The sequence below is a fragment of the Pseudorca crassidens genome, chromosome 7, assembly GCF_039906515.1.
Source record: "Pseudorca crassidens isolate mPseCra1 chromosome 7, mPseCra1.hap1, whole genome shotgun sequence".
In the NCBI taxonomy this organism is placed as follows: domain Eukaryota; kingdom Metazoa; phylum Chordata; class Mammalia; order Artiodactyla; family Delphinidae; genus Pseudorca; species Pseudorca crassidens.
Window position 1 is genome coordinate 5,586,711 of NC_090302.1, and position 12,595 is coordinate 5,599,305.

At 53.7% G+C, this 12,595-nt stretch overlaps 1 protein-coding gene across 1 annotated transcript in view; it reads right to left on the minus strand.

Annotated features, from left to right (window-relative positions):
- The window catches only part of LAMC3 (laminin subunit gamma 3), a 61,061-nt gene extending 48,712 nt beyond the window's left edge, over positions 1–12,349 (minus strand). The window contains exon 1 of the mRNA XM_067742939.1: positions 11,974–12,349. Coding sequence (XP_067599040.1) covers positions 11,974–12,349 — 376 coding nt within the window. The remainder of the gene's footprint in view (positions 1–11,973) is intronic.
- Between the last annotated feature and the right edge of the window lie 246 nt (positions 12,350–12,595).

Genomic DNA, 12,595 nt, shown 5'->3' on the forward strand with positions numbered 1-12,595 from the left:
CAACCCCCCCGAACCCCTCTCTGTCTCCTGCTTCCATCTAACTTCTGTTTGATCCAAAGTTCTTAAGAGAAGTCTGTATCTGTTGGCCCCATGGTCTCATCTCCCGATTTAACCCTCAGTCCACTGCAGTGCAGCTTCTCTGGGTCACTCAATAGAAACTGCTCTTGCAACCACAGCCCCTTGTGGTCACAGCCAGGGGACCACGCCTTGCCTTACTTCCTGGGCCATAGATCATCGCTGTTACTTGGAAGCCCCCTCCCCAGGCCTCCGTGCAGCCCACACTCCTGGCCCTGCCTCCTGGGTCTTGCTCCTGGGCTGCTCCTTCCAGCCCACCCTAAGTCCCCTCCTCGGCCCCCTCTGCTCAATCCCCCCCACCAGTGGCCTCTCCATCGGCTTCAGTCCTGCTCCCCTCCCCAACCCTGCTGACATCAAGATGTGGGATCTTCAGGCCACACCCTGCCCTCCTCTCTGCCCAGCTGCCACCTTTATGCCGCAGGAGCGCTCACAATGGCTCCAGATCCACCACAGTTACTCAGAGCTGGGAGGCCGGGATGGGAAGGGGCATGCGGCTGGGGAGCAGGGAGGGTGGGAAGGACGGCCGCCTACATCCTCATCTGCCCCGACAGGTGTCAGCAAGTAATGCCTAAGAACAGAAAAACGGATGGACTAATGAACGAATGAATGACCAAGAGAGGGAGGGAGCCCTCCCATTCCCCAGAGCAGCACAGAACTTCTCTCCACCCCTTTCCCACATCTGCTTTCTTCCCTCTGGCTGTTCTGCCCTGGTCCCAGATACCCCAGGAGGCCTTTCCCACTGCTGCCACCTCTGTCACCGTCCACGGTCTCCCTCATGCACTGAGGAGAAGTCACTTCAATCCTCTGTTTAAACATCTCGGCCCAAAGTGAGAGCTAAATCTATAAAACTCTTACAAGAAAATATAGGAGTAAATCTTCATGACCTGGGTTAGGCAAAGCCTTCTTAGACGTGACACCAAAAGCACAGCTGACAAAGGAAAAAAAACAGATGAATTGAACTTCATCAAAATCAAAAAATGTGTCCTTCTAAAGACACCACTGAGAAAAATGAAAAGCCAACCCACAGAATAGGAGAAAATATTTGCAAAGCGTTAAATCTGTTAAGGAATTTATCTGGAACATTTAAAGAATTCTTACAACTCAAAAATAAAAAGACAGATAACCCGGGAATTCCCTGGAGGTCCAGTGGTTAAGACTCGGCGCTTTCACTGCAGGGGACACGGGTTCGATCCCCGGTCGGGGAACTAAGATCTCGCAAGCTGTGCAGCACAGCCAAAAAAAAAAAAAAAAAAAAAACCACAGATAACCCAATTTAAAAATGGAAAACAGAAAAAAGGATCTACATAGGCATTTCTCCAAAAAAGATATATCAATGGTCAATGAGCACATGAGAAGATGCCCAACATCATTAGCCAGACCAAACCCACAATGAGATACCACTTCACTCCCTTAAGATGGATAAAATAAAAGAGACAGACAAAAATAAGTGTTGGCAAGGAGGTGGAGAAATCGGAAGCCTCGTACACAGCTGGTGAAGATGTAAAACGGTGCAGTTGCTTTGGAAAGCAGTCTGGTGGTTTCCCAAAATGTTAAACACAGAGTTACCACATGACTCAGCAGTCTCACTCCCAGGCGTGTACCCAAGCGAAATGAAAACATACGTCCTCACAAAAACCTGGACACCAATGTTCAGAGCAGCAGTACTCATAAAATGCAAAGAATGGAAGCAACTCAAATGTTCGTCCACAGATAAATGAATAAATAAAATGTGGTATGTCATACAAAGGAATAGCATTTGGCAAGAAAAAGGAATAAAGTCCTGACACATGCTACAGTGTGGATGAACCTTGAAAATATTGTGATAAATAAAAGAAGCTAATCCCAAAGACTATATAATGTATGATTTCACCTATATTAAATGTCCTGAATAGGCAAATCCAGAAGGACAGAAAGTAGATTCGTGGTTTTCAGGGCCTGGGGTGTTGGGTGAATACTTGGCAGGGGGAGGTGACTGCTAACGGGAACAGGGTTTCTTTGGAGGTGATAAAAATGTTGAAAAATGGATTGTGGTGATAGGTATACAAGTCTATGAATAGCACTAAAAAGCACTGAATTGGTCCTCACATCCATGAGGGTGGCTATTATTTTTTAAAAAAACAGATAACAGGGACTTCCCTGGTGGTCCAGTGGTTAAGACTCCACGCTCCCAATGCAGGGGCCCCGGGTTCAATCCGTGGTCGAGGAACTAGATCCCACATGCGTGCCGCAACTAAGACGCGGCACAGCCAAAATAAGTAAATTAAATAAATAAATAAATATATTTTAAAAAATCAGATAACAGTAACAAGCATTGGTGAGGGTGTGGAAAAGTTGGAACCCTTGTGCACCGCTAGTAGGAGTGTAAAATGGTGCATTTGCTTTGGAAAACAGTTTGGCGGTTCCACAAAAAATTAAAAATAGACTTACCATATGATCCAGCAATTCCACTACTGAGTATAGACCCCAGAGTACTGAAAGCAGGGTCTTGAAGAGATATTTGGGCACACATGTTCATAGCAGCACTACACACAATAGCCAAGACGTAGAAGCAACCCATGTGTCCATCAACAGATGACGAATAAACAAAATGTGGTCCAGGGACTTCCCTGGTGGCGCAGTGGTTAGGAATCCGCCTGCCAATGCAGGGGACACGGGTTCGAGCCCTGGTCCGGGAAGATCCCACATGGCGTGGAGCAACTAAGCCCGCGAACCACAACTACTGAGCTTGCGCTCTAGAGCCCGCAAACCACAACTACTGAGCCCTCGTGCCACAACTAAAGAAAGCCCGCGTGCAGCAATGAAGACCCAACGCAGCCAAAACTAAATTAATTAATTAAAAAACAAAATGTGGTCCATCCACCCAGTGAAATAGTATTTAGCCTTAAAAAGGAAGGAAATTCTGACACATGCTACAACATGGATGCACCCTGAGGACATGATGTGAAGCAAATTAGGCCAGTCATCAAAAGACAAATACTATATGATTCCACCTATATGAAGCCCCTAGAGGAGTCGAATATATGGAGACAGAAAGTAGAATGGTGGGTAAGGGGAGAGAGTAATAGTATTTAATGGGGACAGAGTTTCAGTTTAGGAAGATGAAAAAATTCTGTGGGTGGATGGTGGTGAATATACAACAATAATACAACAGTGTGAATGTACTTAATACCAGTGAACTGTACACTTAAAAATGGTTAAGGTAATAAATTTTATGTTATGTGTATTTTACCACAATAAAAGAAAAAACTGCGGCGAAATTATACATATTGGCCCCTTGGGAATGCAGTGTGGTGACACAGATGAAGGGCCATGAAAATATTCCTGGCCTTTGGTGAAAAAAAAAAAAAAAAATCCCACTTCTGGGAATTCGAACAAGGCATGGGACCTAAATCAAGAAGTTCATCAAGGAATTTTTTTATAATAGGGAAAAAAGTGGAACCATAAGGATTCAGTAAATTGTAGGGATAAACTCACAGGATGATTGAAACCACGGAAGCAGCTGACAATGAGTTTATATTACATGGGAAAGTGAAAATGTTGAATGAAAAAAAAAGACAAATGACCTTACGTTTAGAATCGTCAGATGATATTTAAAAATCCCTAAAGAACGAGCAGAAAAGAAAGACATCGAATGCATAAGCATGACTGTCCTCAGGGCAGAGGACTCAGTGACTTTTCTTCCCTTTTCAAGTGTTCTACATTTTCCCAATTTTTTCTCATGAAGTTTGTTCTAATTTAAAAACTGGAGAAAACACAAATTAAAAAAAAATTTAAAAAGCAACCGCCTTGCCATGTTCTGTTTTAAGATGCTTTTCAAAGTTACATTGCAGCACAGCCTGGCACTGTCACTCCAAGCCCCTTCAAAGAAAGCATGTGTTGCCAACGGAGCCGGTGTCTGGGGCGGCCGCTTCTGTTCTGAGCAGGCGTCAGACCTCGGAACCAGGTGAGGACTTGCCCCAGGCGCGCGTTCACGAAAGGATGCTGTGTGGAGGTCGCCGTGGGTCCACGGGCCCAGATTCCTCTGTAAACATCTAGCAGCCAGACACTTCTCAGGAGGGGAACTTGGAGTCACTTAAAAGGTAGCTGGCAGCTAGAAGCGTGATTGGAAAAAGGCGGCCACCGGGATTTCATGCAAATGAGCAACACCGCACACTAGGAAACATCGCGGCTTTTCCCTTTCCTTGCCAAGCCAGGTGCGAGAAGATGCAGGTACGTCACAGAGGCGCCGCAGGGACTTTCTGTTACAAGAGTTAACAGAAGGGCCAACAGTTAATTAGAAGGGCTAAGAAAGCAACTTAATCCCTGCTTTGCGATGAAAAGGTTTCTGCCAAAGGCAACCCGAAGGCTGGGGAAGGAACTGGCCCTGAGATCTTCTGAACAGTGACAAGAATTAAATTCGCAGCCTCAACCCAGACCCTTGCAAGCTCCAGGGGCCAATGAAGCTTCAGGGTGATTGAGACAGGTGTGCTCCCATCAGAAAAGCTGGGCCAAAACGTCATCCCCACCTGTTAACTGCGGAGTGACACTGCTTGGGACCACATGGATCTCAACTCCCAGCCACCCAATAGGCTGTTCCCTCCGCTCCTCACCTGGCTGGCTTCCGTGCATCCCTGCTCATCCCACTGGTTTAGCAGACTGATCAAATGCCCCAGCCTGAGTCCTGTGTGGAACACCTTTCTCCCGCCTTCCCTGATGGCTACTCATCCCTGGAGCTGTGGGTATGGGTGCCTCACTGGTGCTCCCCAGCTGCCCCGAGCCTCTTCACCCTGTTCTGTAAAGACCTGCTCATCCCTCCCACTAGTCTGCGCCCTCCTTGGGACGGGGCAGTGAATCCTCAGAGCTGAGCACAGTGCCAGGTACACAGCAGGCGCTCCATAAATGCTTGCCAGATGAAGCATGATTTGTACCTTTAAGGAGGCTACAATCCAGTGAACAAGTGGAGACAGGCAGGCCTGACAACATGACTGAGGCTGTCACAGGGTTCTGCCAATCACGACCCCCCGAATGAGTCTGTTGAACAACAGCCAGCATTTAGTGAGCACCTACTATGTGCCAGGCACCTTGTTAAGTGCTCTATGCACACTCCATCTCAGAGACTCCCAAACAGTCCATAACCGTGCACGTCTTACTAACAAGGAACCCGAGGTTCAGGCAGGAGAAAGGGTCTCGCACAAGGTCACGTAGAAAACAGCTGAGTCTCTGCTCAACTACAGGCTTGTCTGCCCCCAGGTTGCCGAACCAGCCACCCCTCCATTCAATGCTCAGAGAGAAAGGGCTGCCCAGGAAGGAGGTGCCAGTGCCCATGAAAACTGCAGAGGTCGCCCAAGCCAGCACCAGGAACACCAAGCCATGTCCTCTCCAGCCAGCTGGGACGTAAAGCCCAACAGGAATGACACCAGGGCGGCCATAAAAGCAGGCTGGCCCACATCCGGCACTGACCGAGCAGAACGAGCTCCGAAGGAGAGGCTTATTTTGGGAAAATGGAAACAAAACAAAGCCCTTTAATTGGAGCCATCTGGGGAGCAGTGGCCTGGGGATGGGGCTGCAGGGGACAGGGTGGGGAGCTGAGCGGAAATGCGTGGGCGAGGCTGCCCTGCCCACTGTGGGCATGAGAACCAGGTGGGGAGAGCCGCTCCATCACAGCAGGGCTCCTCCGCCCTAGCATCTGGCCATCCACGGTTCTCGTCTTCCTCTCCCATCCTAGCTCTTGGCAATTTGGGGCTCGCTGAATCCCTGCGAAGAGCTGGGGAATCCCTGTGACCACAGTGCCAGACACCACGAGAGCCTGGCTGAATCAGAGCCAGGCCCACGACAGTTCCCTCAACTTTGGGCCAAGAGTCTAAACCCCAAATATGGATATCAAGGTTGTCAAGCCTATTGTCTAACCTGGGGAGCGTGAACAGATTTCGTCTGACTGATTATTGCCTAGGGCTTTGTGTTAAGAAGGATTCTGAGGTCCAGTCTGAATGGAGCCATGACTGACATGTACAAACTACAAGTCTGCCAAGAGAGGTGTCAGGGCATTTAAGACCATTGCCATCAATCAGGGAGCAGATGAGGGGCTGAGTGGGAATGATGGAGAGGAAGGCAAAGACAAGGAACATTCCAGAGAATGATCTAGTGATCTGGCGAATGCTGAAGTCAAAGGATGAGGAGGGAAGAACTGCAGCGGATTCCTGAGTTCCTTGCTTTGGTGCATGGAGAGACGAGGGGGAAGGAAGAAGGATGCCTTTACTTTTTAATTTTAAAAATATATATATAACATACAATTTACCATCTTAATCATTTTTAAGCATATGATCACTGGTATTAAACACATTCACACTGCTGTGCAACCGTGGCCACCATCCATCTTCAGAACTTTTTCATCTTCCCAAACTGAAACTCCATACCCATTAAACACTAACTTCCCATTCTTTCCTCCCCCAGCCCCTGGCAACCACCATTCTACCTTCTGTCTCTATGAATGTGACTCGTTTAGGGACTCATATGAGTGGAATCATAGAGTGTTTGTCCTGTGTCTGGCTTATCTCCCTGAGCATGCTGTCTTCGAGGTTCATCCACGTAGCAGCATGTGTCAGAACCTCCTCCCTTCTGAAGGCTGAAAAATATGCCATTGTACGGCGGTGCCACATTTTGCGTATTCGTTCATCAGTGGACACTTGGGTTGCTTCCACTCTTCAGTTATTGTGAACGATGCTGCTATGAATATCGTTTACACGGTGCACCTTTACTTTTGGACCCTACGTTTGGGGCCCATGCGTGACATTCAACGGTCGGCTTTCAGGAGGATGCTTGAATGACCTGGTCAAGGGCTCAGGTGGGAGACTGGGCTGGAGGTGCAGGTGGAGCCGCAAATGTCGACCATGATCCCAACAGGCAAAGCCAGGGGCATGAGATGGGGAGAGGGCACAGCTGGTGGCATAGCTGGCGGGGAGATGAGAGAGAGCAGGGGAAGGGAGGCAGGTGAAGCGGCTGGAGCCCTGGGGTGCCCAGGTGCGGGGCAGGGCCAGGAGGAAGGGCGGGGCCACAGCTTAAGAGTCTGGGATGGATCTGGAAGGCTGGGGAGTTATTCATTCATGCGTTCATCCACTCATTCCTTGTTTCCAGGGAGGAAATACAGTGCAGCCATGATGTGCTGGGGTTCACATCCCCGCTCCATTGCTTAGCAGCTCTGTTGCCTTGGGCAAAAGACCTAACCTCCCTCCAGTGAAATGGGCAAGTGTCTTGAACACAGTGACTCCATTTCCCCATTTGCAAAATGGGCATCACAATAAAAGGGCTTCATGAGTAAATGCCTGCAAAGCACTTACCACAGTCCCCGGCACACGCATGACTAAATGCTGTCATTCCATCCATCCACCCAACCAACAGCACCACTGTGCAGGGGGCCCTGCCCTGGGCGCTGGGGTGCAGCTGTGAAAACAGGCATTCCCTCTGTAGCCTGGAGCCAGTGATGGACACAAACAACTCACGCCTATGATCTAGACTGTGACGGGGGAAGGGTGAGGGGCTGCAAGAGCATACAGGCAGGCTCTCTGCCCAATCCTGGGGGCTGAGGGCTTCCTGTAGGAGGTGACCTCAAAGCCTAGTGGGGCAGATAGCGGCCTGTCCGCTGTTGCATCCCCAGGGCTTGGTACAGGGACTGGCACGCAGTAGGCACTAGGCTGTTCTGTTTATGAATGAGATACGGGTTATCCAGGAGAAGGCGGGAACAGGAAGTTTTGCCGGGCAGATGCAAGAGCAAAGGCAAAGACCAGGAGGACAGAGGCAGTCTCGGCCCATCCTCAGCCCTGCTGAAGCGCAGCTGGGGCAGTCAGAGCGGGAGGGGAGGGAGGGGAGATCTGGAGGCTGCCTGCATCCTTCCTGGGCTTTGGGACTTCCCACTCCTGCAACGGCTAGGTCCATCCTGAGCCCAGATGGGGGCGAGGCCAGCCAGGGCCAGCTGGGCCCAGGGCCACGGGGGGCTGCTTCGGCGGTAGAGGCTAATCAGGGCCGCTGCCTTGACCCCTGACCTGACTGGGGCCCGGCATTCCAGCCAGAACCCCCAGGGAGAAGGAAGGAGGACTTGGCGCCCCGGCACTGGCCTCGTCCAATGCAAACATGGCCGCCCACTCGACAGGAAGATGCAGTGGAGTCAAAGCTCAGGAGACCCAGCCGGCGTCGGGCTCCACCGGGGCCGGCAGGTCCTTCTGACGTCCAGCTCCCACTGGGCCAGGCCCCGCTGTCCTCTGTCCCCTCCGCTCTGGCCATCCAGGCCGTGCAGGTCCAAGAACACACAGAGCGGCCTCCTGGCTCCCCTTGACCTGGGATGCCCTCCACTCTTTTTCAACTCCCACCACCCTTCACATCTCCAAGAGGCCCGCTCACCCCGGGTGTGTCCCCTGAGCTTAAATCTTCATCCACATCGTTCCCAGGGCCCAGCTCGTCTTCTGGCTCCATGAAGATGGAGCAGATGCTGAACGGATGCAGGGAGAACTGGCCCTGCACACGGGTAGCCCCCAGCCGGGATCTGAGGCTGGAGAAAACTTCCCCTCGCTCAGGGGCTCAGAACTCACCTGCTCAGGGACTTAATGGTCTTTCCAGTAGCTTCTCAGGAATCCAAGAAAGTGTACAAGCAAGAAGGGAGACTCCCCTGAGGCCAGCCGAAAGCTGAGGCATAACCTGGACGTGTATCAACCCCAAACGCAGCGCACTGCGGGGAGGGTCCCAGGGTCTGCGGTGGGACCCTAGGCACTGATTTCATCCTCAGAGCCTCAGTTTCCCTGTCTATAAAAGAACAAACGGGGACTTCCGTGGTGGTGCAGTGGTTAAGACTCCACGCTCCCAATGCAGGGGGCACGGGTTCAATCCCTGGTCAGGGAACTAATACTCCACATGCCGCACGGCGTGGTCGAAGAAAAAGAACAAACGGTGCTGGGATGGGGTGCTGACATAGTGGGGTCCCTAGCACGTGGTGAGGGCCCCCTGAATACTGTGTTACCCCTGATGACCACCCACCTCCCACGCACCCGCTACGAGGCTCCAGCCTGCTCACTTCCCGTGGCCTCCGTGGAGGGCTGGGAGCCACCAGACCCCGAGGCTGCCTTTCATCCCAGACAGGAAGCCTCAGCTTAGCGACAGGACTCAGGGATTTGGAACAGATGTCTGCAAGCTCGCAGGGGGCTGGGAAAGCAGCGACCTCTGTCCAGGGCTGACCGGCTGCCTGTCCCTCCCCCGGCCTCACCCCACTCCCTCCAGGAGACGGGGGCCAGAGCCGCTGCCCACTCCTCCCTCCAGTGAGGTCAAGGAGAGAGGGGGCAGAGCCAGCAGAGGCAGCCTGAGGGCTAGGAGAGGCTCCCGCCCACCTTGACTGAGGACCCACCCAGCCCCCACCAGGAATACCCCGATGATCCCAGAACTCTTCCTCCCCTGATATTATGCGACCTGTGGCTCAGCGTGGAGAAAACCAAATTTGAACGGAACCAAACGTGGGCCGCGTCTGTCTGGGGCTGCTGTGGGTCCCCAGAACCCCTCCTGCATAAATGGGACCAGGGTCAGGATGTCTTTGGGGAGCCAGCTGGGAGAACATTTCTCAATCCCTTCGGAAGAGGCCACCCCAAGGGGAACCTCGGCCTGAGCCGCTCTCAGCAGAGTCCTGCTGGTCACACACAAGGACTGTCCCCGCTCCTGTAAGCGCCTGGCCGACCTGAGCTCACAGGACCTGCACACTGCCCGAGAGGTGGCAGCTCTCACCCCATTTCACAGGGAGGAAACCGAGGCACGGGGAGGGGGTGGCGTCTGCCCAGTGAGTGGCTGTGCTGGGCTTGAGTGTGAAGCCTCTTCTGTGGCCTGAGGCAGGCAAAAGAGAGACCTGAGCTGGGCCCGGGGCACAGGACGGAGGAGGTGGGGGCCTCCTTCATGCATTCACTGTACAGACCCTTCCAGAGCCCCTCCCACATGCCTGGCGTTGCACAACACGACGGGAAGAACAATGTGTGTGTGTGTGTGTGTGTGTGTGTGTGTGTGTGTGTGTGTGTGTGTGTGTGTGTGTGTGTGGCGTAGGGCCTGGCACACACCAAGTGTAAACGGGAACTGCCCCAAATCCAAACACGTAGACCCTCCCCCGCCCGCTCCTGCCTCGTCTGTGCCTGGCCTGAGCCCCTCATCTGACCCAGGTTCCACCCACACAAGCAACACATCAGCCCATCCCGCATCCTCTGTCATGGAACAAACTGTCTCCCACAGACCCCATCCTATCCCAGATTCCTTCCCCTGTGGCCTTGGGGTCCTGCCAGGCCAGTCTAGCCAGCTCCCCCAACCTCTCTCCCCCCACTAGTTTCCTGTCGCACGCCTGGGTAGAGAGACCCGTCCCATCCCATCCCTCCCATCCCATCGACAAGCCCCACCTGGAGAGCCCAACAGGTCAATGGGTGGTAACAAGGCCTCAGAGCAACCGAGCTTCTTGGGGTGGCAGTGGGTACCAGCCTGCTCTTCTGAGAAGGCTCGGTGTCCCCCCTACCACTTCAGTGCCATTCCCCAGCCCTCCCCAAGACACTGTCACTCAGAACTAGGAAAAGCCAACTCCACCGATGGGTGGAATTCACGTCAAGAAGTTTATGCTCTGATCTTGGATACACACGGATGTCAGTATCATTTAGCAGCTGTGTGTCTTTGGGTAAAAGACTTAACCTCTCTGAACCTCAATTTTCTCATCTGAAAAATAGGGACACATTCCCATAATTCCTTATCGAAACCGTTTGGCTCCGGATGTGGTTTAGAATTCAGAACTCTTCAGACTTTAGAGAGATGATGCAGTCCTTATGCCATGCATTGTGTTAACACCTCCAGCCGGGTCTGGGGCTAACAGCCATGTTCAAACATCTCAGGAACAGAATGTATGACTCTTCACTCTAGGATCAACAAGGTCTATAAGTAGCCTCAGGTCAGGTTTAGCTGCCAAAATGAGTTATAAAAATACTTAGAGGGGCTTCCCCACTGGTCCAGCGGTTAAGACTCCATGCTCCCAGTGTGGGGGGCCGGGGTTCGATCCCTGGTCAGGGAACTAGATCCAGCATGCATGCCTCAACTAAGAGCCCTTGCGCCACAGCTAAGACTCAGCGCAGCCAAATAAATAAATAAATATAAAAAAAAATACTTGGAGTTTTCAGAGCTTTGGGAGATGTTGAACCCACAGATAAGGGAGTGTGGACCAATGGAAACACTCCCTCCCTGAAAGGGCTACGGAGCCAGGGGTCGGGGGGGAGGTGGTTATTCCCATTCCCTGAAATGGTGGAGGTGCCATGAGCGAAGTGCTGGGTCCGGACTCGGGATTGTGATTCCCGGGGACCTAAGGGCTCTTGCACCATGGCGTGGGGTTGGGTGGAAAGGCTTGGGCACAGCAGAGAGGCCATGCCATCCGGTCCAGTTACCCAACAGCCGGGTGAAACTCGGCTCCTGCCCTGAGGGCAACCTTCTCGGTGATGAACACGCTGGCTCTGTCCCCAAGATCACCCCCAGGGACAGCACACAGCCTCAGGGATTCACTGAACCCCAAAGTCAACCAGATGCCCCAAGATTAGGAGCCCCTGCCCCAGAAAGCCGACTAGTTCACCCCCTGGTGGGTCACCTCCCTTCTTTGCCCACAACAGCTCTGGGTCTAGGATGGACAATCATTACAGGGCATGGTCCTCGCACCCAGATCCGCTGCTCTGTAAAGGGCTCCCAGGAGGCTTCCCACCCCTCCCAGCCCCAAGAGACACTCATCAGTCTATCCTTCCAGATAGTGGGGGGGCACAGGTCCCTTTCCTGAGGCCCCCCACATCTGGATCCTACAGCTAACCCAGGGCGCGCAGCATCGAGCCCCCGATGGTGCACACAGGGGACGAGGTGATGGCGGTGCCCTGAGCCCGCGCTTACCCAGGTTGAGAGTGATGTTGACCGAGGTGGGGTACTGCACCCCAAAGGCCATGGACTGGCTCTGCCACCAGGTGCTGTCGTCCTGGCTGTGGAAGTCGGTGAGGTAGGAGGCGTTGTGGTGGCGCTCGGGGTCGGCGGCGTCGCAGCGCTGGCACTGCGCCCCCGCTCCCTGAGCGCCCACGTGCGGACAGAAGTCCTCGGGCGGGCGGCCGCACGTGTGGGAGGCCTCGGCTAGCCGGCCGAACGCCGCGTTCTCGAACACGGGCAGGCAGCGCTGCGGGCGCCCCGCGTCGTCGTAACACGCGCCCATGCCCGCGCCGGCCGCCCGCGGCGCCAGGAGCGCCAGACCCAGCAGGAGCGCGGCCACCGCCGCCATGGTCAAGGGCACCGACGCCCTTGCGGTCCGGCCGTGCACGCCCGGCTCCGCGCGCCCGCCTCGTCTCCCGCTCCGGTGGGCGCGGACCGCGCGCGGGGCCCCAGTACGCGCCTCCCCCGGCGGGCGGGACCCATGGCGGGAGGGAGGGACAGACGGCGGGCAGCGCCCCCCAACCTCCCGACCGCTCCGTCCCTGGGCGCTCACGCCCCCTCGTGGTCGTGCCCGGGAGTGCTCGGCTTGGGAGTC